This window comes from Nomascus leucogenys, chromosome 10 (assembly GCF_006542625.1).
Source record: "Nomascus leucogenys isolate Asia chromosome 10, Asia_NLE_v1, whole genome shotgun sequence".
In the NCBI taxonomy this organism is placed as follows: domain Eukaryota; kingdom Metazoa; phylum Chordata; class Mammalia; order Primates; family Hylobatidae; genus Nomascus; species Nomascus leucogenys.
This window is the reverse complement of record NC_044390.1, coordinates 3355160-3381439: the sequence shown is the minus strand read 5'-3', so window position 1 is coordinate 3381439 and position 26280 is coordinate 3355160. Positions and strand designations below refer to the sequence as shown.

The 26280-nt window shown below is 52.1% G+C and overlaps 1 protein-coding gene across 4 annotated transcripts; it reads right to left on the bottom strand.

Annotated features, from left to right (window-relative positions):
- Positions 1–2453: 2453 nt before the first annotated feature.
- HSPBP1 (HSPA (Hsp70) binding protein 1) lies at positions 2454–25077 on the bottom strand. 4 transcript variants are annotated; one of them, XM_030819608.1, is made up of 8 exons: positions 24717–25077; positions 24063–24384; positions 20527–20731; positions 17313–17537; positions 6663–6818; positions 6422–6518; positions 5814–5925; positions 2568–2910 (listed from the first exon to the last, which is right to left on the bottom strand). In XM_030819608.1, the coding sequence occupies exons 2-8, from the start codon at positions 24288–24290 to the stop codon at positions 2836–2838; spliced, it is 1098 nt and encodes a 365-aa protein (XP_030675468.1). In that variant the 5' UTR covers positions 24291–24384; positions 24717–25077; the 3' UTR covers positions 2568–2835. The 4 variants fall into 4 exon arrangements, with proteins under 4 accessions (XP_030675467.1, XP_030675468.1, XP_030675469.1 ...); XM_030819609.1 differs by having other exon boundaries at positions 24063–24387; positions 24717–25069; XM_030819610.1 differs by having other exon boundaries at positions 24612–25040.
- Between the last annotated feature and the right edge of the window lie 1203 nt (positions 25078–26280).

Below are 26280 nucleotides of genomic sequence, written 5' to 3'. Positions count from 1 at the left end.
GCCTGAGGCCGGAGGATGGCATGAGCCCAGGAGTTCGAGACCAGCCTGGGCAACCTAGGGAGACCCCCGTCTCTACAAAAGAAAATTTAAAAAATTAGTTGGACCTGGTGGCCCGCGCCTGTGGTCTCAGCTATTCGGGAGGCTAAGGCAGGAGAATCGCTTGAGCCCAGGCTGCAGTAAGCCGGATTGCACCACTGCACTCCAGCCTAGGAGACAGAGCGGGAACCTGTCTCAAAAACAAAGGGCCCGGCGTCGTGGCTCACGCCTGTACCTGCGCTCAGGAGTTCAAGACCCCACGCCTATAATCCCAGCACTTTGGGAGGCCGAGGCGGGCGGATTGCCTGAGCTCAGGAGTTCGAGACCAGCCTGGGCAATACAGTGAAACCCCGTGTCTACTAAAATACAAAAAATAGCCGGACGTGGTGGTGTGCGCCTGTAATCCCAGCTACTCGGGAGGCTGAGGCAGGAGAATTGCTTGAACCCGGGAGGCAGATGTTGCAGTGAGCCAGGATCATGCCACTGCACTCCAGCCTGGGTGACAGGGCGAGACTCCGTCTTGAGAAAAAAAAAGCAAATTCACTCCTCCTTTGCCCCCTTTGTTCTGTTGAGACCCTCAATGGATTGGATAATGCCAGCTCACATTGGTGAGGGAAGATCTTTATTCACTCTGCCGATTCAAATGATAGTCTCTTCCAGAAATACCCTCATAGACACACCCATAATGTTTTACCAGCTATCTGGACATCCCTTAGCCCAGTCAACACCTGAAATGAACCATCACAGAGAGGCATTTCCTTTTCCTTTTTTTCTATAGGGATGTTTTGTCTTTTATCCAGCATTTGGCTTCCTTGTTTTCTCCACAATATGATGGCATCATTGCCACATTGTTTTAACACAGAGGTCAGGAACTGAGGGATAAGGATGTGGCTATAGTCCCTACCCTTCAGATGGAAGCTGGGAAGCTGTGGGGGCTTTAATGACTGAAGTCTGGATTTCCACCCAGCAGAACTCACAGATATACATTGTGTTTGCATTAGAACTGGAACTTTTTTTTAAGAGACAGGGTCTGGCTCTGTCGCCCAGGCTGGAGTGCATGGCACGATCACAGATCACTGCAGCCCCGAACTCCTGGGCTCAAGCAATCCTCTCGCCTCAGCCTCCCGAGTAGCTGGGACTACAATTGGAACTTTTTTCTTGAGACAGGATCTCAGATCCTACAGCTACCTCTCAATTTATCCTGGATTTAAGAAGAGGGGTGATAAAAACCAATCCAAATAGACTCAAAAATCCCAGATGCACCAGAACAATCCACACAAAAGGAATGAATCTGACATCAAATTGTCCTAGGAAACCAGGATACAAGAAAGAGGAGGATTGGCCGGGCATAGAGGCTCACACCGGTAATCCCAGCACTTCGGGAGGCCGAGGAGGGTGGATCACGCTGTCAAGAGTTCAAGACCAGTCTGGCCAAGATGGTGAAACCTGGTCTCTACTACAAATACAAAAATTAGCCGGGCGCGGTGGCAGGCGCCTGTAATCCCAGCTACTCGGGAGGCTGAGGCAGGAGAATCGCTTGAACTCGGAGGGCGGAGGTTGCAGTGAGCCAAGATTGGGCCACTGCACTCCAGCCTGGGCGACAGAGTGAGACTCGGTCTCAAAAAAAAAAAAAAAAAAAAAAAAAAAAAAAAAAATTAAAAGAAAAAGAGGAGCATGGCTCTGGAATTAGCCCAGGTGTGAATCCTGGCTGTGAACTTGGTCAGGGCTCAGGGCTCAGCCTCCTCTGAGCACAGCCTCCTCTCTGGAAAAACAACAGCAGTCAAAGCTCTTGTCTGCAAATGACAAAATTTCTTGTAGCTAAACAGAAAAGGAATTTATTAAAGGAGTTGAGGCAGCCCCCGACACGCCCACCTCTCGTCCCAAGCCCACGTCTCTGAGAAAGCTACAGAAACCGCTTGGCGCTTTGCAGTCAGGAATGAAGCCCACACCCAGCCACAGGCCTGCTCCTGAGACACAGTGCAGCCTCCATCACCGGCACCTGGCTCAGACACTCCCGCCAGAATCTCTGCCAGCCCCCTCCAGAAGCCAGGTGTGGCTGCTCCTGCGCTGGCCAGAAGGCAACCTGGGCAGGGGCCCTTCCACCGCCAGCTCTCGGCCCCCCGACGACCGGCGGGCTCTGATTGGTAGAGGAGCTAGACCACCAGCGGGTTCTGATTGGTGTACAAGACAGATTCCCAGAGAGAGTTCTGATTTGTGGAGCTAATGTCACATGACTACCCTACAGCAAAGGATGCTGGGAAGGGAAATGGCGGCTACACTAGGGAAGATTTAGATGTCTAACCTGGGAAATTCCTCAAACCTAGAATTCAGGTTTGCCAGGTGACCGTAAAAGGACATGTCCAACACACTCTTGCTCAGGAAAGGCAGGGAAGAGTAAATGACACAGTGGCTCTGTAGATGATAAAGAGCAACACTTTTATTATTCTTCCAGTGATTCCCCAAGTCCCTTAAACCCGTGCCCCTCCTCCCGTCCCCCATGCACCCTCCAAAGGAGGTGACAAAGGCGGCAGTGAAGGAGGAGGAGGAAGAAGAGAAATACCTTTATTGGAAGAGCTGTGTGGACAAGAGAACGGGGATGAGAGTGAGAGCATGGGGGGTGGGGTCCAAGGAGCTGGTGCCTTTCTCAGCGCCCCTTCCAGGGACTGCACAGAGACAGGCTAGCACGCCCAGGGTCCAGGCACCTAGGTCCTGCAATCCCTTGGGAGAGGGCCTTGTAGCTGGGGAGGGAGGCAGGAGGCCCAGGGTTCCCACGGAGAAGGGGCAAGAAGCCACCTGGTTTCACCGATCCATGCTGTCGTCCGTTGGGCTGGAGAAACAGGTCTGTAGCAGCTTTTCACAGAACTCCAGCTCCTCCTGGATTGGGCAGGGGCAGGGAGCAAGGGGCCTGAGTGCAGACGCCAGACCCTGCCTCCAGCATTCTTGGCACCCAGAGGTGACTCCTCTTCTCTCCTGGCCACCCCCACCCGCCCCACCAGAGGTTAGGCTTCTCTAATCACTGCTCAGATCCATGATTCACTGTCTTCACACTGGTGTCTGAACTACTTGAACTAGAACCCGGGGTCCCCCAGACTCGTCTCACTCCATTGGTCCGCCTCATATCAGCACTCTTGGGCTCTAACTCCCAGATATTCACCACTGCTCAAAACTTTCTGCGGATACAAACCCCAGAAACCATGAAAGCAAGCACTGACAAGTTAAACTACATAATATAAAAGATACTCCCATGGCAAAAAGAAAAAGAAAATGAGGTTGGGGAAAAATATTTGTGATTCATAGCACAAATGGCTAATATACTTAACACTTAAAGAGCTTTAAAAAAATCATTCGCAAAAACCATCACCCAATAAATAGATAAGTGGGCAAAGGATGAGAACGAACAGTTCACAAGAAAGAGAAAAGATGCCAAATTTCACTCATGGGAGAAATGTATTTTTTATTTATTTATTTATTTATTTATTTTGAGACGGAGTATGGCCCTGCCGCCCAGGCTGGAGTGCAGTGGCGCAATCTCGGCTCACTGCAAGCTCCGCCTCCCGGGTTCACGCCATTCTCCTGTTTCAGCCTCCCGAGTAGCTGGGACTACAGGCGCCCGCCACCACGCCTGGCTAATTGTTTTTTTTATTTTTAGTAGTGACAGGGTTTCACCGTGTTAGCCAGGATAGTCTCGATCTCCTGACCTCGTGATCCGCCCGCCTCGGCCTCCCAAAGTGCTAGGATTACAGGCGTGAGCCACCGCGCCCGGCCTCATGGGAGAAATGTAAACTGGACTGGAGTACTACTTTTCAACAATCAGCTTGAAAAAGGTCAGATGGTTCATCGAGGCCACTTTGTTCTGAACAAGATTTGGGGAGCTGGGCACCCTCATGACAGGAGTGTCAATGGTTGAACTTCTATGGAGAGCGGCTTGGTGATAGCTAATGAAATGGCCCTTAACCCTTTAACCTTCACCTTTAACATACCTGACCCCAGCCATTTTCCTTCTAGGAATTGTTCTACAGACATACGTAATAACATATACAAAAAGTTATTCATTCAGCAGTGTTTGTCATAGCGAGAGTGTAGAAACAACCTGCATATCCATGCTACAAAAAAGAGGCCATCCACACTGTACAGCTGCAAAATGAAAGAGCCGCAGGCGAGACATGCAATGCCCGCAAAGCAAGGGGCAGAACAGTCATCACAGCATGGCAGGCTTATTTTGCATAACAGAGAAAAAGGAGAATTCACATGCACCTTTGCTAATGTGCACCTAATATTTTAGGAAGGACACCTGAGCAACTGGGTAACCAGAGGGAGGGGCAGGAGAGAGACTTTTCGCTGTTTACCCTCCTGTGGGTCTTGTATTTTCAACCATGTGACTACGGAACCTATTCACAAAGCACTAGTCAAATCTGTTATAAATCTAATTTGAATGTTTCCACGGGTGTATACATAAGTCAAAACTTCTCATGTAGTACACTTTTTTTTTTTTTGAGATGGAGTCTCACTCTGTTGCCCAGGCTGGAGTGCAGTGGTGCATCTTGGCTCACTGCAACCTCCGCCTCCCAGGTTCAAGCGATTCTCCTGCCTCAGCCTCCTGGGTAGCTGGGATTACAAGCACCTGCCACTATGCCCAGCTAATTTTTTGTATTTTTAGTAGAGATGGGGTTTTACCATGTTGGCCAGGCTGGTCTCGAACTCCTGACCTCATGATTCGCCTGCCTCGGCCTCCCAAAGTGCTGGGATTACAGGCGTGAGCCACCATGCCTGGCCATGTAGTACACTTTCAATATGTACAGACACTCGACAGCGTCTACATAGGAATGAATTCAATAGAATAGAATGTCCCAAGGAGGTGGGTGCGTTTGCTAAGCTCAGCTTTGCTGAAGCACCACCATTGATTCATTCACTTCAACAAATTAATACATTACTTAATCACTTAACTATTTGAATTTTAATTCGTTGTGATTTAGCATTTGCTAATTATCTAGTTATCTAATGAGTTATTTATTTGCCCCTTATCTAATTAAATATCTGATGACTTGTTATTTATCACTTGTTGTTTACCTAAAATAATTGGTTATTTCCCATTTATTTCTTGTCAATTTAATGAAATAGTTAATCATTAAGACATTTGAGTGATATTATATTCAATTTACATTTACTTAATGTAAACAACTGTATTAGGTAATTCAGATAATAATTCAATGATTGGTCAACGCTTTAAGAATCTCCAAGCTCCTGTCTCCTTGCTGTCTCTCCTACTCTGACACAGCACAGGACGAATGTTAGGCATGAAATAAACGTCTGCTGAATGGAGGATGAGTGAAACGCACGAGAACACAAATGAAAGCCCGAACCAGCAGACCCAGGAGCCCCCAAGGGCAAGGACTGGCTTGCTCTGCCCCTACTAGGGTCCCCACTACCACACTTGGTCTAACATGGGGAATTCCTCACCCCTAGGCCCCTCCCCCTCACACCTGGTCCTCCTCATACCCTGTCCCTTCCCCAACTCACCTGGTCCTTCTGGAGCCGCTGTCCCCTCCCCCGGCACATGATCCTCCTCGAACCCCATCCCCTGCCCCTCACACCTGGTCTCCTTGCACCCCGTCCCCTCCCCATGTACCTGGTCCTCCTGGAGCTCCTGTCCCCCCCTCCTCCTGGCACCTGATCCTCCTCGAACCCCATCCCCTCCCCACACACCTAGTCCTCCTGGAGCCCTTGTCCCCTCCCCCTTGCACCTGGTCCTCCTTGCACCCCGTCCCCTCCCCGCGTACCTGGTACTCCTCATGCTGCTGCAGCAGCTGACAGCGGTGGCGGAGGAGCTCTTCCAGGCCCAGTTCCGGCTCCCGACACGCGCGCACACCCTGCGGGAAGTCTGTCACCAGGCTGTGAGGGACATGAGAGCAGCCCTTAGGACCTCCCTCTAGAGGCCTCACTGACCCAACCCCATCGCCCATCCCGTCCCCTGGCTCACTCAGGAGTCTGGCAAGTCGCTGCCCCACAATGGGCCTCCATTTCCCCATCTGCGGAATGGACCTCACGCTGCCCCTGGCCCAGGGTGGGTGCTGAGGGGCTCAGCACAGGGCCTGACGTGTGTCAACTCTGGTGTGCTGTTCAGAGCTCCAGCATCATCTGATTAGACACTAATCCACTGGTGGGGGCGTGTACAAAAGCCTCTCTCCCTCCCCCAAGGCCTCTGTGCCAGCCCTACTGGTGAGGAAACTGAGGCTCCCTGACTCCTACTCCTTTCTGGCCCCACACCCTTCCTCTCCACGGGAAGGTCCCAACTCCTGAGTCCCTATGGGCTGATTCCTGAGCCACCCCCACCTTGAGAGGACGGGGCCCCCACCCCAAGCCCCATCCTCTCAAGGAGCCAAAGTACCTGCACAGGGCTCCAAGCACGTGCTCGTGGAAGGGGCTGTGCTCTGTCCGCACCAGGGCCACCAGCTGCTGGACCATCCCCATGGAGCACAGGGTCCCTGGGGGGAGGGCTGCAGGGGTCAGAGGGGCAGCCCCACCCATCTCCTACGCCCTCCCCGGGCTGCCTGTTCCTCCCCTTCTCCCATACCTGCACCCACCCCAGGGCATCTGCTCCCCACTCCTGCCCTCAAGGGCTGCCACACCTTTGTGCTCAGGGTGGCCCACCAGCAGGTTCTGCAGTAGGAATGCTGATTTGACCTTGAGCTTCTGCACCTGCTGCTGCATGGCCCGCATCAACACAGAGAAGCCATCCAGGCGGAGGAACTGCAGCAGCCCAGCCTCCTGCTCTCGGACCAGACCTAGGAGAGGGGGACAGGGTCCTGAGCTTGCAGTCACCACCACCACCACTGTCATCACAACCACCATCACCAGCATCATCACAACCATCACCATCATCATCGCCACCATCACCACTGTCTTCACCACCATCACAATCATCATCATCACCATTCTCACCATCACCACCATCCTCACCACCATCATCACCATCCTCACCACCATCATCACCACCATCACCATTATCACCACCATCATCACCATCACCATCACCATCACCACCATCACCATCACCATCAGAACCACCACCACCACCATCACCACCACCACCATCACCACCACCATCACCACCACCACCATCACCACCACCATCACCACCATCACCACCACCATCACCACCACCCCCACCACACCACACCATCACCACCACCACCCCACCACCATCACCATCACCACCACCACCACCACCACCACCACACCATCACCACCACCACCATCACCACCATCACCACCACCATCACCATCAGAACCACCACCACCACCACCATCACCACCACCACCACCACCACCATCACCACCACCACCACCACCACCACCATCACCACCACCACCATCACCATCAGAACCACCACCACCACCACCACCATCACCATCACCACCACCATCACCACCATCACCACCACCACCACCATCACCACCACCACCATCACCATCACCATCAGAACCACCACCACCACCACCATCACCACCACCACCATCACCACCACCATCACCACCATCACCACCACCACCACCACCATCACCACCATCACCACCATCACCACCACCACCACCACCACCATCACCACCACCACCATCACCACCATCACCACCATCACCATCACCACCACCACCATCACCACCATCACCACCACCACCACCATCACCACCACCACCACCACCATCACCACCACCACCACCACCACCATCACCACCACCACCATCACCACCATCACCACCATCACCATCACCACCATCACCACCACCATCACCACCATCACCACCACCATCACCACCATCACCACCACCATCACCACCACCACCACCACCACCACCATCACCACCACCACCATCACCATCATCACCACCATCACCGTCACCATCACCATCATCACCACCACCACCATCATCACCACCACCACCACCATCACCACCACCACCACCATCACCACCACCACCATCACCACCATCACCACCACCACCACCATCACCACCACCACCATCACTATCATCACCACCATCACTATCATCACCACCACCACCACCACCATCACCACCATCACCACCACCACCATCACCACCATCATCACCATCACCACCACCATCACCACCACCATCACCATCATCACCACCATCACCATCACCACCACCATCACTATCATCACCACCACCACCACCACCATCACCACCACCACCACCACCACCACCACCATCACCACCACCACCACCACCACCATCACCACCACCACCACCATCACCACCACTATCATCATCACCATCCTCACCACCACCATCACCATCACCACCACCACTATCATCACCATCCTCACCACCACCACCATCACCACCACCACCACTATCATCACCATCCTCACCATCACCACCACCACCACCACTATCATCACCATCCTCACCATCACCACCATCACCACCATCACCACCACCACCATCACCACCATCACCACCACCATCACCACCACCACCACCATCACCACCACCATCACCACCACCACCATCACTATCATCACCACCACCACTATCATCACCACCACCACCACCACCATCACCACCACCACCACCATCACCACCATCATCACCATCACCACCACCATCACCACCACCATCACCATCATCACCACCATCACCATCACCACCACCATCACTATCATCACCACCATCACCATCATCACCACCACCACCATCACCACCACCACCACCACCACCATCACCACCACCATCACCACCACCACCACCATCACCACCACCATCACCACCACCACCACCATCACCACCACTATCATCATCACCATCCTCACCACCACCATCACCATCACCACCACCACTATCATCACCATCCTCACCACCACCACCATCACCACCACCACATCATCACCATCCTCACCATCACCACCATCACCATCACCACCACCATCACTATCATCACCACCATCACTATCATCACCACCACCACCACCACCATCACCACCATCACCACCACTATCATCACCATCCTCACCAACACTATCATCACCATCCTCACCACCACCATCACCACCACCATCACCACCACCACCACCACTATCATCACCATCCTCACCACCACCACCATCACCACCACCACCAACACTATCATCACCATCCTCACCACCACCACCACCACCACCACCACCATCACCATCACCATCACCATCACCACCATCCTCACCACCATCACCACCACCACCACCACTATCATCACCACCATCACCACCACCACCATCACCACCATCACCAACACTATCACCATCCTCACCACCACCATCACCACCACCACCATCACCACCACCACCACCACTATCATCACCATCCTCACCACCACCACCATCACCACCACCACCAACACTATCACCACCATCCTCACCACCACCACCACCATCACCACCACCATCACCATCACCATCACCACCATCATCACCACCATCACCATCACCACCATCACCACCATCACTATCATCACCATCACCACCACCATCACCACCACCATCACCATGACCATCACCAACATCACCATCACTATCACCATCACCACCACCACCACTACCATCATCACCACCACATCACCATCACCACCATCATCATCACTGCCATTAACAATATAATTATCGTCAATCATCATCACCATCATCACCATCATCACCAGCAACCACCATCATCATTACTTGCCATGGGCCTGCATATGCAAGCATTATGTTTTTTTGAAGTACGTTTTTGAGATATAATTCACAATCCACACAGTTCAGCCTTTTAAAGATATTCACAGGGTTGTATAACCATCACCACTAACTCTAGGAAATTTTCATCACCCCACAAAGGAAACCTATGAGCAGTCATTCCCAATTTCCCCTCCCTCTGGCCCCTGCAACCACAGATATACTTTCTTCCTTTATGGATTTACCTGTCCCAGACATTTAATATAAATGTGTTCATAAAATACGTGACCTTTTGTGTCTGACTGCTTTCACTCAGCATGATGTTTTCCAGGTCCATTCATGTTGTAAGTGGTATCGGCACTTCATTCTTTTTCATGGCTGAATAACATTCCATTGTATGGATATACCAGATTTTATCCATTCCCCCATTGATGGAAGCATCATCTCTTTTAATTTTTTTATTTTCTTTATTTACTTATTTATTTCATTTTGAGATGGACTCTCGTTCTGTTGCCCAGGCTGGAGTGTGCAGTGGAGCAATCTCGGCTCACTGTAACCTCCACTCCCAGGTTCAAACCATTCTTCAGCCTCAGCCTCCCAAGTAGCTGGGATTATAGTAACCTGCCACCACACCTGGCTAATTTTTGTATTTATAGTAGAGATAGGGTTTCACCATGTTGGCCAGGTTGGTCTCAAGCTCCTGACCTAAAGTGATCCACCTGCCTGGGCCTCCCAAAGTGCTGGGATTACAGGCATGAGCCATTGCGCCCAGCTGCATCATTCTTTTTTTTTTTTTTTTTTTTTTTTTTTTTTTGAGACAGAGTCTTGCTCTATCATCCAGGCTAGAGTGCAGTGGCACCATTTCAGCTCACTGCAACCTCCGCTTCCCAGGTTCAAGCCATTCTCCTGCCTCAGACTCCCGAGTAGCTGGGATTACAGGCATGCACCACTACACTCGGCTAATTTTTGTATTTTGAGTAGAGACAGGGTTTTGCCATGTTGGCCAGGCTGGTCTTGAACTCCAGACCTCACAATCCACCTGCCTCAGCCTCTCAAGGTGCTGGGATTACAGGCGTGAGCCACCGTGCCCAGTCCGCAACATCTTTTAATCCTCACAATTATCCTGGAAGTGTGTGCTTTCAGAATTCTATTTTACAGATGAGGAAACTGAGGCCCAGAGAGCCAGGCTACACAGCATGCATGACCTTTATCCGGAGGGCAATGAGAACTCTGGAAGGACTCCCAGCAGGATGAGAACTGACCTTTGGAGTGCACCTCCAGTAAGGTGCCCGCTGAGCGGTAGGCTCTAGGCCTGTGCTGGCCAAGAAGGACAGAAGCCGCTAGTAGCTTGTGGCCACCAAACACCTGATATGTGGCCAGTGCAACTAAGGAAAAGGGTTGTTCATTTCATGTAAGTTCAATTCATTTAAACTTAAGGTGAAAAACTGAAGCGGTGTAAAATATTTTCCATTAAACACAACGTTGGCTGGGCGCGGTGGCTCATGCCTGTAATTCCAGCACTTTGGGAGGCCAAAAGGTGGGCAGATCACTTGAGGTCAGGAGTTCGAGACCAGCCTGGACAACATGGTGAAACCCTGTCTCTACTAAAAATACAAAATTAGCTGTGCGTGGTGGCGTGCATCTGTAATCTCAGCTACTAGGGAGGCTGAGGCAGGAGAATCATTTGAACCCAGGAAGTGGAGGTTGCAGTGAGCCAAGATCGCACCATTACACTCCAGCCTGAGCAAAAAGAGCGAAACTCCATCTCACACACACAAAAAAAGAAAACCAAAAAGAAAAACACACACAACGTTGTTGCTCTGGTACACTCCACACCACCACTGAAAACTCAGCATCTGAGTTGCGATGTGCTTTATTTGTAAAACGCACACATTAGGTTTTGAAGACTTAGCATGACAAAAAATATAGTCTCATTAATATTCCATATTAATTACACATTGAAATTATAATAGTTTGGACATATTGGGTTAAATATTTATTTATTTATTTTATTTTATTTTATTTTTGAGACAGAGTCTCGCTCTGTCGCCCAGGCTGGAGTACAGTGGCAGTTGGCTCACCGCGACACATGTCTCTCGGGTTCAAGCGATTTTTATGCCTCAACCTACTGAGTAGCTGGAATTACAGGCATGCCTCACCACGCCTGGCTAAGTTTTTGGTATTTTTAGTAGAGACGGGGTGTCACCATGTTGGCCAGGCTGGTCTTGAGCTCCTGGCCTCAAGTGATCCACCTGTCTTGGCCTCCCAAAATGCTGAGATTATAGGCGTGAGTCACCGCGCCCAGCCAAATGTTATTTAATTAAAGAAAGAAAAAAGAACAGGCATGCATGGACTGGAAAACAGGAAGACTCCTCTCATTCAATCTGTAAGCAAGGCCTGTCAGCTCTGCCTTCAAAATGTACCCAGGAGAGACCTGTGCCCTTTACGCCAGAGTTTCTCCACCTGATATAAACCCACGGTTGCTATCTGGGGCCAGATCATTCTGGGTTGGGAGGCCCGTCCTGTGCACTGCAGGATGTTGAGCAGCATCCCTGGCCTCTACCCAGTAGATGCCAATAATCCTCTCTCCCAGCTGCGACAAATAAAAATGTCTCCAGACATTTGTCTGAATGTCCTGTGGAGGACACGACTGTCCCTGTTTGAGAACCACTGCTCCCTACCACATCCTTGATCCCTTGCCTAGGTTATCACCATAACCCCCAAGCTCACCGCCCACCTTCCACCCACCCTCGCCGCATTCACCCTCTTCTCTGTGCAGCAGCTGGGGGCAGGGATCACAGTATGGCTGCCGTCATTTTTGGAAAGAAAGCCAAAGTCATCACTGCAGCCCACACATCTCCCTTAAAAAAGTTACGCTTATTCAGCGCTAAAAAGAAATGAGCTATCAAGCCAAGAAAAGACATGGAGGAACCTTAGAAGCAGATTACTAAGCCAAAGAAGCCAGTCTGAAAAGGCTGCAGATTGCATGGTTCCAAGTATATGACATTCTGGAAAAGGCAAAACTATGGAGACAGTCAAAAGCTCAGGGCTGGGATGACTAGCTGGAGCAGAGAGGATTTGTAGGGCAGTGAGATTCCTCTGTATGATACTACAGTGTGGATCCATGTCATGATACAGTTGTCCAAACCCACAGTATGTACAGCATCAAGAGTGAGCCCGTGTCAACTATGGACTCTGGGTGACAATGACGTGTCCGTGCAGGTTCACCGATTGTAATAAATGTGCCACTCTGGTAGATTGTAACAAGGAACCACTTTGGAGTGGCTCCACAGAGGGCGAGCGAGTCCATCCCCACCTGTCCTGGGAAGGGCAGTGGCACCACCGCCTCGGGCAGCAGGAGCTGAGGGGACGTACCCTGCAAATGGCTCCCAGCACGGAACTCCAGTAATGGTACTGGACAGCCACACAATGGCATACCCTGCAGCCACCAAAAAAAAGGACAGATGCCACTGAATGGTATACTTTAACATTTTCATGTGAATTTTACCCCCGAGCAAAAAAACAAAAAAAGGCATCCAAGCTCCCAGAGCTCTTGCCTGCATCATGGACAGCGTTCATTGGGGAAGCTGACCACCCTGTGGTGAGGCCGCTCAAGCAGCCCGAGCTTCTTGCCGACAGCCAGCAAAACTCTGCTAGACCCTGGGCGAGCCACAGTGGAAGCCTATCTCTAGCACCCCTCCCTCAGAGGGGGATTGTGAGGGATTAACGAGGTGTGGCGCACAGGGCTTAGTGCAATCAGACCTTCGGGGAATGCGGCCCGGCTGACGGCTGAGCACAACCTCATGAAGACGCAAAGCCAGAAGCGGCCCTCCTCCGTAGGGGCCGCTCCTGCACTCCTAACCCACAGGAAGGGGAAAGATGAGCTACTGTTGCTTCGGAAAAACGGACAGAAGCAGGTCAAGGTGTGCACCCATCAGGATGGTCTGTGCCAGCCATGCACATCTGAGGAAAAGAGATTAATCTGTGTGTCTACGTGTACACATACCACACAGGGCACACTCCACATATGCACACACCACACACCCCATATACACACACCACATACACACATCCCACACACCCCACGCACATCCACGCACCACACATACGCACCCCACATACCCCACACACTGCACATGCCCCCCCCACATATACACACACCCCCCAGCACACACACCACACACATACAACACACTCCCCATACCAACACACACCTCCACATATATACCACACACCACACAACCCATGTACACGCTACACACACACGACACACCAAACACCCCACATACACACCATACACACCCTACACATGCACCACACACCCACTACACATGCACATCACACACACAGCACACCACACCCACCCACATTTGTTCTTACAGATTTATTAAAATCTCTGGAAGCAGAAACTGGTATAACAGTGGTTTCCTCTGGAATGGGGACCAGATTTGGGGACAGGGACCGTTTGCTATGTACTCTTTTGTACCTGGTGAACGATGTGACTGTCTCACAGATTTTTAAAAATATGTAATGACTTTTTTTTTTTTTTTTTTTAGACAGGGTCTCACTCTGTCACCCAGGCTGGAGTGCAGTGGCACGATCTCAGCTGACTGCAGCCTCTGCCTCCGAGGCTCAGATGATCCTCCCTCCTCAGCCTCCCAGGTAGCTGGGACCAGGTGTGAGCCACCAAGATGGCCTAAAGACTTCTTTTTAAAGTAAGCTATCAGAAGAAAACTCTGCCAGCCCCGCTCTACCCTGCTGTGGCCCTCAGGGACACCATGTCCTTCGCTCTGCCCTTTGTGGCCAAGCTGCCCCATGTCTGTCTGTCCCTGTCGCCCTCGTTTTGGCTGTGACTTTCCAAGTGCCACCTCCTCCAAGGCTCCTTTCCTCGCCTCATCAGAATGTTTCCTTCTTCCGGAATCTCCTCCTACCCAAACCCTCCCTGTTCTCCTCCCAGCCTCTGCATGGCTGGGGCCACCATCTGCCGGGAACACAACACTGATTCCAGGGCTCAGGATACATGGGGGTTAGGGAGAGAAAGGGGGTGTTGGACCCCCCTCGCAGCCCCCATTTCAATGACCACATAGGCTGCTGGAGTTAAAAAATAGCCAACCTCAGGCCAGGCACAGTGGCTTATGCCTATAATCCCAGCACTTAGGGAGGCTGAGGTGCTCACCTGAGGTTGGGAGTTTGAGACCAGCCTGACCAACATGGTGAAGCCCCGTCTCTACTAAAAGTACAAAAAAAATTAGCTGGGCATGGTGACGTGTGCCTGTAAACCCAGCTACTTGAGAGGCTGAAGCAGGGGAATCCCTTGAACCAGGGAGGTAGAGGTTGCAGTGAGCCAAGATCGTGCCACTGCACTCCAGCCTGGGCAACAGAGCAAGACTCCGTCTCGAAAAAAAAAAAAGAAAAAAAAAGCCAACCTCGAACAGATTAAATGTAGAGTTACAATATGACCCAGCAACTCCACTGCTCGGTATACACCCAAGAGAACAGGAAACAAATGTCCACACAAACACCTGTGCAGCAATGTCCACAGGAGCACGAGAGCCCAGAGATAGATGGAAAGCAGGGACTGTCAGTAGACAGGCGGAGGGAGAGGCAGGGCACGGTGGACCCACGCAACAGGACACATTCAGCCGCAAGAAGGAGCACAGCACTGCCACCTGCCACCACTCGGGGACCTTGCACCGTATGAAAGGAGCCAGGCACAAAAGGCCACACACTGTGGGATTCCATTTGTACAAATGTCCCGGAGAGGGAAATCCTTAGAGGCGGTAAATAGATTCATGTTGCAGGGGCTGCGGGATAGGATGGATGCCAAGTGACTGCTTAACGGGGACAGAATTTCTGCTTGGGGGAGAGGATGAAAATGTTCTGAAATTTTGGCCGGGCATGGTGGCTCACACCTGTAATCCCAGCACTTTGGGAGGCTTGAGGTGGGCAGATAATCTGAGGTCAGGAGTTTGAGATCAGCCTGGCCAACATGGTGAAACCCCATCTCTACCAAAAATACAAAAATTAGCCAGGCGCAGTGGCGGGCGCCTATAATCCCAGCTACTTCAGAGGCTGAGGCAGAATTGCTTGAAGCTGGGATGAGGAGGTTGTAGTGAGCCAAGATCGCGCCATTGCGCTCCAGCCTGGGTGACAAGAGCGAGACTCTGTCTCAAAAAAAAAAAAAAAAAGAAAAAAAGAAAATGTTCTGAAATTAAATAGTGACTGCCGATAGCCATACCACCCCGAATGTGGCTGATCTCATCTAAAATTAGAGAGTGATGATGGCTGCACAACACTATGAATGTGCTAAGAAGTACTATGTTGTTTTTTTGGTTTTTGTGTTTGTTTTCAGACAGGTCTTGCTCGGTCACGCAGGCTGGAGGTGCAATCATAGCTCACTGCAGCCTCAACTTCCCAGGCTCAGGCAATCCTACCACCTCAGTCTCCTGAGTAGCTGGAGGTACAGTCACACACCACCACATCAGGCTAATTTTTTAATTTTTTTAGAGACAGGGTTTCCCTATGTTGCCCAGGCTGATCTCAAACTCCTGGGCTCGAGCAATTCTCCCGCCTCGGCCTCCCAAAGTGTTAGGATTCCAGATGTGAGCCACCATGCCTGGCCAAAAGTACTAAGTTACACACTTTAAAAGGATGAATTATATGGCCTATGAATTGCATCTCAATAAAGCTGTTAGGGAAAATAAAAGGAAATAGTCCAGTTGGGGCGCCAGTATAGCACATGCAGGCAGCATCCAGCACACACGAAGAGCTCCACCGGGCTGGGACCCTGGCTCTGTGTGTCCTCTCCGGACCCCCTGGCCTGATCCCTCCCGTGTGGAGGAGACACAGTGGGCCCAACTTCAGCAGATGTGCATAAGGATGCAGCGAGTCAATACTGGCATGGAGAAACTGCCCCACAGATGTGGGTTTTTGTCCCATCCCTGTCCCCGACCTGGCCCTGTGTCCCAGGCGGCAGTGTATAGGGGAGTCCTGGCCAGCTCTGCCCTCTGGAGCTGCAGAAACCTGGCCATGTCCCTCTGCCCACACCTCAGTTTCTTCCCCTGTCAAATGAGGATGCAAACGGTCCCTACTTCACAGGCCATTAGGATAAAAAGAATTTGTGTCTGGACATGGTGGATCACACCTGTAATCTCAACACTTTCGGAGGCCAAGGCAGGAGGATCCCTTGAGGCTAGTTCAAGACTAGCCTGGGTAGCAAAGCAAGTCCTGTCTCTATATAGGTTAAATTAAAAAAAATTAGAAGAATAATTCATGTACAGCAGGGGTTCTGACCAAGGGGCTTTCTACATCTGGGGGCATTTGTGCTGTGGCAGGTGGGGTGACAGTGTCTCTCCATGGCCTGGAGGCCACCCACTAGATGCTGCTCAATGTCCTGTAGTACACAGGACGGCCCCCAAGAGAGTGAACCAGCGCCAATGTGAACAGTGCCCAGCTGAAAAACTGCTGTGTGCAAAGCGCTCACGCTGAGGACCGGGCAGTCTTCCCCGGGGCCCACCCGGCACCGCCCCCCCCCAGCACCCCTGTCCCCAGCCCCACCCAGACACTCACAGGAGATGGCGAAGAGGGCCTTGACGCGCACTGTGTCGCAGGCATCGCGGTCCAGCAGCCGCAGCAGCTTACGCAGGGCACCCAGGCCCAGCACCTGCTCCTGGATGGCTGCCACGTTCTGGCTGCACGTGCCGATGAGCTGTGCCGCCCGCCACCGCAGCCCCGCAGCCCCCGCCTCCAGGTACCGGCCCACCAGCAGGTGCATGCCCGACAGCTGGCAGAAGTCTGTGCCACAGAGGGGAGCAGAGAGAGGCCAGATGTTAGGGACTGAACCATGCCCCCCAGAATGCATGGGTTGATGTTCTGACCCCCAGTACCTTGGAATGTGACTGTTTTTGGAGATGGGATCTTTAAAGAGATAATTAAGGTAAAATGAAGTCCTTAGGGTGGGCCCTAATGCAATCTGACTGGTGTCCTGATACGAAGAAGAGATGAAGACACAGATACCCACAGAGGGACAACATGGAAGGAGAACACAAAACATGCCTTCTGCAAGCCAAGGAGAAGGGGGCTCAGGAGAAACCAGCCCTGCCCACACCCTGATCTCAGACTTCTAGCCTCCAGAGCCATAAGAAAATACATTTCTGTTTTCAAAGCCAGTAGTCTGTGGTGCTTGGCTAAGGTGGCCCTAAGCTGACCACTACAGCTGCTGAGGCCAGGAGAGCCAGGCCAGCTCCCACAGGGACCCAGCTCTCTCCAAACACCCAACCAGAGGCCCCTCCAAGGCTAATACAACTCGATTCCATCGGCATTTGGGGCATCAGGGCCCCAGGCTCCAGACTACTAAATGCCAGGACTGATCCTGGTCATTGTGACAATCTGAATGTCCCCAGGGTCAGCAAACCACAGCCCACCTCCTGTTTTTGTAAATAGAGTGGTATTGGAGAGCATGGCAGTTCCTGAAAAAGTAAAACACAGATTCCCCGTGACCCAGCAATTCCACACCAAGGCACAGACCCAAAAGAACCAAAAGTAGGGACTTAGATACTTACACACTCAAGTTCATGGCAGCATCATTCACAAATGACCCAAATGTCCTTAAAGGATAAAGGGATAAATAAAAACTGCTCTAGCCATACAACGGAGTATTACTCAGCCATAAAAAGGAATGAAGCGGCTGGGCGTGGTGGCTCAAGCCTATAATCCCAGCACTTTGGGAGGCCAAGGTGGGCAGATCACTTGAGGCCAGGAGTTCGAGACCAGCCCGGGTAACATAGCAAAACCCTGTTGCTACTAAAAATATAAAAATGCCAGGCCTGGCCGGGCGCAGTGGCTCATGCCTGTAATCCCAACACTTTGGGAGGCCGAGGTGGGTGGATCACGAGGTCAGGAGTTCGAGACCAGCCTGGCCAACATGGTGAAACCCCGTCTCTACTAAAAATACAAAAATTAGCCGGGCATGGTGGTGGGCACCTATAAGCCCAGCTACTCACAAGGGTGAGGCAGGAGAATCGTTTGAACCCGGGAGGCAGAGGTTGCACTGAGCTGAGATTGCGCCATTGCACTCCAGCCTGGGCAACAGGGTGAGACTCTGTCTCAGAAAAGAAAAAAAAAATTGGCCAGGCCTGTAATGCCAGCTGTTCGGGAGGCTAAGGTATGAGAATCACTTAAACCCAGCAGGTGCAAGTTGCAGTGAGCTGAGATTGCACCACTGCACTCCAGCCTGGGAGACTGACTCAAAAAAAAAAAAAAAAAAAAAAAGGAATAAAGCTCTGACACACGTCACAACATGGGCACGCCGCCTTTAGCACAATCAGCCAGACACAAAAGGTCACGTTATAGTCGTCTATATGAAATGTCCAGAACAGGCAAATTCATAGAGCCAAAACGCTGATTAGTGGTTGCCAGGGGACCGGGGGAGGGCCTGCCTAATGGGTGCTGGGTCTCCTTTGCGGGCAATGGAAAAGTTCTGGAAATAGAGGTGGTGTTGCACAACATTGTGAATTGACTGTAAGTGGTATAAACAGTCATGTGGGAGGATATTCCGCTCAGCCCACCTTCATCAGCACTGTGCATTTTCATTAAGACAGAGAAGATACACATATATATTTATATTTATATACAGAGAGAGCGCACGAGGCCAGGGAGGAAGTGGTATCTTTGGCTTTCGTTCTCATTTGATTACTAATAAGGTGTAAAATTGCTGCTGCTGTGATGATTGGACACTCAGCACAGTGCTTAGCACACAGCAGCTGCTCAACAGATATTTCCCGAACAAGCAAAAAATGAATGAAAGAGCAAAGTCGTTAAAAGCCATCCTGCGGATTGGAGCAGGAGTTCTCTGCCCGGATAAGACTGGGAAACACTGGGGAAAAGTAAGCTAGGGGGCGGCCGCTGCACTGCGGGTCTTCTCAGGGTGCTGAATGCACTCACAGAGGAGGGCTTCCCAAACTCCGTCCAGCCCCTGTCGAAAATGAAGACATCTGACTCCCAGGCCTGACACGTTACGTTTACCCTGTGCCTGGTGTTGTGCAGGCCTGGGGGTTTCTCTCCGCCCAGCCTGTGTACGAGAGGAAGTAATCAGGACCTGCCCAAACCAGACTGCCATGTAGCAGCACAGCCTGAACTATGAACCAAGGAAGTGACACCCCAAATCCACACCCTCAATGGCTACACCACACAACCCCTCCAAATGGAAGTGAGCTCTCCTGAAACCTTCTGTGAGTTCTGCTGCTTGGAGTAAAACAGCATTTACCTCCGTCGGCGAGGCCCACCCCAATGCTGTTTCCTGCGCCTGGCCCCTCACTCACTCTACTCTGCCTCAAGGGCCTGGCTGCTGTTCCTGAACACACCAGGCACACTCTGGCCTCAGGGCCTTTGCACTGGCTGTTCCTGCTGTCTGAAATGCTTTTCCCAGAGATCATCCCACAACTCTCACCTCACTTCAGGTCTCTGATCAAATGTCACCCTGGGGAGGCCTTCTCTGCCACCCCACCCATGCCACTTTCCCTCTTGTACTCTGGGGAGTGGCAGTGGACACCCAGAGGACTAGGAGAGAAACAGCCATCTCAGAGCTGATCAGGGAAGTGGGGGACTCCACCTGCCACGAGGGTGAGGCAGAGCCTTGCTCCTTACGGCAATGGAGGCGAAGAGGCCGATGGTGAGAGGGCAGCAGGGAGGCTGACAGTGTGATCCCCAAGAGTAGGTGCAAGAGCTGAGAGGCAGCAGGACATGTACAGAGGGGCAGGACGTCCTGGCGGGGGAAGCGGGGTACCTGCGGCATTGTCCATGTTCTCACACAGGTCGGCCAGCAGCTCCAGGGCCCCTTCTCGCTCTTGCTGGTCAGCCGCCTGCTCGGCCTCCCCAGCAGTGGGGGGCATGGGCTGTGACAGCACTCGGAGGCAGCTCTTCATCTGCTCCACCTCCTCCCGCTGGCCTCGGAAGGCAGCTGACATGGCCTCCTGCAGCCACTGACGCCTCTGGAGACCAAGGCGAGGAGGAAAGAAGGAGATCCATCAGTCATTAATTAAAAAGGAACAGCCATTAATAAAGACAGCCAACAACTGAGGGCTGATGTTCCTTCAGTCAACAAATATCGGCTGGGCGCTGTGGCTCATCCCTGTAATCTCCGCACTTTGGGAGGCCGAGGTGGGTGGACTGCTTGAGCTCAGGAGTTTGAGACCAGCCTAGGCAACATGATGAAACCCCATCTCTACTGAACTACAAAAAATTAGCCGGGCATGATGGTCAGAGCCTGTAGTCCCAGCTACTTGGGAGGCTGAGGCAGGAGAATCACTTGAACCCGGGAGGCAGAGGTTGCGGTGAGCCAAGATCGCAGCATTGTACTCCAACCTGGGCAACAGAGCGAGACTCTGTCTTGAAAAAAAAAAATCAACCGAACACCTATTTTATTCAGACACTTTTCTAGGTACTAAAGGCAGCCCTGGGCCAGACAGAAACCCCTGCCCTGGGGGTGGGGCTCACATTCAGGTTGAAGAGCAGTCACTAAAGAAAATAAGCAAAACGTGTAGCATTCGACATGGTGAGATTATAAGCGTCCTGGGGTAAGTAAGATTAAGCCCAGTGGGGGATCTGGAGTGCCGAACTGTGGCTGCAGAATTAAACAGATCAGGGCCAGGTGCGATGGCTCACACCTGTAATCCCAGCACTTTGGGAGGCTGAGGCAGGAGGATCACCTGAGCCCAGGAATTTAAGAGCAGCCTGGGTAACATAGTGAGACCCCATCTCCACAAAAAAGTGTTTTAAATTAGCTGGGCATGGTGGTGCATGCCTGTGGTCCCAGTTACTCAGAAAGCTGAGTGGGGAGGATGGCTGGAGCCCAGGAGTTTAAGGCTGCAGTGAGTGAGACCTTGTCTCTAAAAAAAAAAAAAAAAAAAAAAAAAAAAAGAAGAAGAAAGAAAGAAAAGAAAAAGAAATGGGTTGGTCATTGAGGGTCCCAGGGACGTGACTTGTGAGAAAAGCAGTAGGTGAGGGACTGAGCCAGGCCACATCTAGAAGAAGAATGTTCCAGGCAGAGGGAACAGCCAGGAGGCCAACGTGGTGGAGGCAGAGTGAGCAAGGAGGAAGGGAGACGGGAGGGGAGCAGGTGACATCAGGTCTTGCAAACTTTTGTAAAAACCTGGGATTTCCCTCTGAATAGGTGTGGGAGCTGCCAGAGGGCTCTAAGCAGAGGAGTGGGGACACCTGCATTGGTGTTGATTGAGAACAGACTGAGGAGAGGCAAGGGCAGGTGCAGGAATATGAATCAGGAGGCTACGGCTGGGAGCAGGCAGGAGAGAAGGTGGTGTGGAGCGGGGAGGAGAGAGGGAGTGGGGAGAAATGGTCAGACCCTGGACTTACTTTGAAAAGAGAGCCCATTTGATTTAGTGAGATACGAGGTGTGACAGAAAGAGAGAGGTCAAGGATGACTCCGAGGTCTCTGTTCTGAGCAACCAGGAGAAGACGGGGAAATGGTGTGAAAAGCAGGTTTGGAGTGGGAAGAGCAGGGATTGAAGCTCATTTTCAAATGTGTCAGATTTGAGGGATCTATTGCACATCCAAGGTAAAAGACTGAGGAAGCTGCCTGAAGCCCAGGCGGAGGTCCAGCCTAGACCAGGATTTCTCAGCTTTAGCTCTACTGACACTTTGAGCTGGATAGTTCTCTGTAGTGTGGCCGTCCTGTGCCCCATAGGATGCTGAGCAGCATCCCTGGCCTTCACGCACTGGATGCCAGTATCCCCCTTCCTCCAGTTGTGACAACCAAGAATGTTTCCACACCAATTGTCCCCTGGGAAATAAAAATCACCCCCAGTGGAGAACCACTGGCCTAGAGATATAAATTTGAGACTTGTCAGAATAAAGCCTTACAAAAATATGAGGCCGGGCGCAGTGGCTCACACCTGTAATCCCAGCACTTTGGGAAGCCGAGGCGAGCCGATCACCTGAGGTCAGGAGTTTGAGACCAGACTGGCCAATATGGTGAAACCCCGTCTCTACTAAAAATACAAAAATTAGCCAGGCCTGGTGTTGTGCGCCTGTAATCCCAGCTACTCAGGAGGCTGCGGCAAAGGGAATCGCTTGAACCTGAGAGACAGAGGTTGCAGTGAGCTGAGATCATGCCACTGCACTCCAGCCTGGGCAACACAGTGAGACTCTATCTCAAAGAAAAAGGAGATGAGAGCTAATAAGTGACTGCTGGAATTTTTTGGGGTGAGGGAGGGGAGCAAAGGTCTCCTTAGTCACAGTTCTAAGTAAATTTGAGTGAGCTATTTAATGTTTCTGTGCCTGTTTCATGCCTCACTGTCGTAAAGGTTCAATGACATCATATATGTAAGTGGGTTAGCATAATGCTCTGTATACAGTAATTGCTGATTAAACATATATAATAGCTATTGCTATTAATCTGCAAAACAACTCTATGAGGTATATATCATTGTTATCCCCACTTTGCAGATGAGAAAGTTGAGTCACAGAAAGGTTGAGACTTACCCAAGGTCACACAGTCAGCAATTGGCAAAGCCTGAAATCAAACCCAAGCAGTCTAGGCTGGGCGTGCTGGCTCACATCTGTAATCTCAGCACTTTGGGAGGCCGAGGCAGGTGGATCACTTGAGGCCAGGAGTTCAAGACCAGCCTGGCCAATATAGTGAAACCGCTTCTCTACTAAAAATACGAAAATTAGCCAGGCATGGTGGCCCATGCCTCTAATCCCAGCTACTGGGGAGGCTGAGGCACGAGAATTGCTTGAACCGGGAAGTCAGAGGTTGCAGTGAGCCAAGACTGCGCCTCTGCACTCCAGCCGAGACTGTGTCCCCCACCCCCAACCCCGCCCCCCACAAAAAAGGAAAAAAAAACAAGCAGTCTGACTACAGAACCTGTGCTCTTCATGAAAACACACTGCTGCCTTCAGAAACACTGTCTGTATGCTGGGCACTGCGTGCAGCCCTACTGAAAGTAGAACCTCAGAACCACCCTATACGGTAGTTATTATTATTATCAATTTGTAAATGAAGAACTTGAGGCTCAGAAAGATTAAGTAATATACCCAAGGTCACACAGCTGGAAATGCTGAATCCAGGTTAGTCTGGCTCTGGAGAGGATATGTCCCCTCAGACTCTCTTGAGATCTGACCTTCAGTCAACGATGACCCCATCTAGCACAAATTATAGCCTACAATGCCTCCACACCTGGACTTCTGCCTCCCACCCAAGAAGACCCTAGTCTTCTTGTGGCTCCCCAAGTCACACTTCCCAAGGCAACTCTATCTGTCCCCAGGACCCTCACCCCAGCTTCTTGGGTCCCCATCCTTTACCTCCTCACTCATCGGTTCTGGAGGAGGGTCTGGCTCTTCGGAGCCCGCGGTGATGGCCATCTGCAGCAAGCCTTGGAGGTTGCGTGGGGGCCGGGAATTGCCCGAGCCCCCAGCCGAGGGGCCGCCGCCGCCGCCGCCGCCGCCGCCGCCGCCCCCTGAAGAGCAACCCTGGGATGCGGGGGGCAGCGCCAGGGGCAGGCGGCTGCCCCTAGAGCCTTCGTCTGACATGGGCCGTTTGTAAAGAAGGGAAGAATGTGTTAGAGGGAGAAGGTGGTCACCGCTGAAGCAGCTCTGGCGTCCTGATGGGTCGATTCTTGAGGGTCTGCTGAGAAGGCGGCGTTTTAGGAGAGCTCGAAAACCCCCCATGTCCCCAAACCACTCTGCCCCCAGCCCACTTAACCACAGCCCCTTTTCCTTCCTTCATACCCACAGGACCCTTCCCCAAAGTCATAAGCCTCTCCTTTCTCCCTAGCAACAGGCCCCACCCACTCTCCCTGGCAACAACCCCCCTTCCCCATCTCCACTGAGTGCGTCCCGTCTCTTAGCAACCTCACTGCCCCGCCTCCGTAGCAACAAGCCCGCCCTTTGGTCCCCTTAGCAACAAGTCTTCTCCCTCCTCTCCGAAGAGGGGCGCCGGAATAGGGCGGATCTCACCTCCCCGGGTCCTCAAGCCGCCGCTGCTCCTACAGACAAAGTCGTCCGCACCTGACTCTGTTGGGCGCCGCCATTTTAACCGGAAATACGCACGGTTTCACCCGGAAGTGCCGGCGTACCAACCCAACTTCGTGCCGTGGCTGCGGCTGAAGCTGCTTGCCCGACTCTTATCCCCTTCTCACTTGGCCCGATACTGCACTCGGCCCCGCCCCTCCCATCCAGGCCCCGCCTCCAAGCTAGGACGCGCCTTCGTGCCGGCCCCGCCCCTTCACGCTCAAGTAGCTGGTCAAAGCCCCGCCCCTGGCCCAGTTTTCGCACCTCAGCGAGTCCCGCCTCGGATCCTTTTGCAAGCTCCACCCCTCTTCTAACGTGTGCCCCGCCCCCAGGTCTGACCCCGCCCCTTATGACCCCGCCCACCCTACGATTCCCGCCCCTGCTCCAGGCCTCTCAGCCTCTCCCAGTTAGGCCCCGGCCCCTTTACAGGCCCCTCCCACTCATTGCTGTCAGTCATCCTTAGAAGGTTTGGGGCCTCGCCCCCCCAATCTTTCGACTCCACCGGGGCCACCAACCCCATCTACAGGAGCCCTGGGGTCGCAACCGAAATGGCTGGCCTGTGAGCCTTAGGACCCCCGCAACCCCTCTCTAGGCCTCAGTTTTTCCATCTGTCAAATGGAGCTGCGGCGTGGACCCCTCCCATCACTCAGCCTCTCCCTCATGGACTCTTCCCCATGTCCTGCCAGGTGGAGAAGAGAGGATTCTTGAGGCCTCGAGCCGGAAAGCAAAGTGCCCCAGAGCCCAGCAAGATTCAGAGCGCCAGAGGAGCCAGCTTGGTGGGGCGGCCCGAGGCCTCTGTGCTCCAGAAGTGGGGTTTAGGCCTGGGCACGTGCTGGTGCGGGCCGATCTGCGGAGGTGTTGGCCCTGGGCTGGGCTTAAAGAAACTCTCATGTTGATCCTGGATAGGGGGAGTTTTCCTCCAGGAAAAGGTTGTGCTCAACGCAAAACAGGCACACAGTCACAAACGTATCAAGCACCTGCTGGGCGTGGTTGTGCAGGGGGATATTTTGGGCAGAAATAGGAAGACCAAACAGATAGGTTGTGTGTGTGTGTGTGTGTGTGTGTGTGTGTGTGTGTGTGGTGTTTCTAGCACTGTGCTGTGAGATGCATCTGGGCCTGTGGATGTGCTATTATATTAGTTTCCTATTGCTGCTGTTGACAAATTACTAAGAATGTGGTGGCTTAAAACAGCACACATTTATTATCTTGCAGTTATGGAGGGCAGAAATCCAAAATGGGTTTCACGGGGCTGAAATCAAACTGTCAGCAGGATTGCATCGCTTCTGGAGGCTCTCGGGGAGAATGTTTTTCTTGCCTTTTCCAGCTTCTAGAGGCCACACTCATTCTTTGACAGGTGGCCCCATCACCCCAAGCTCTGCTTCCACCTTCCCATCTCTATCACTGACTGCTCCTCCTGCCGCCTTCTCACAAATACTCTTGTGATTCCATCGAGCTCACCCAAATAACTGGGATAATCTCCCTATCTCAGTCACATGGGCAAAGTGCCTTC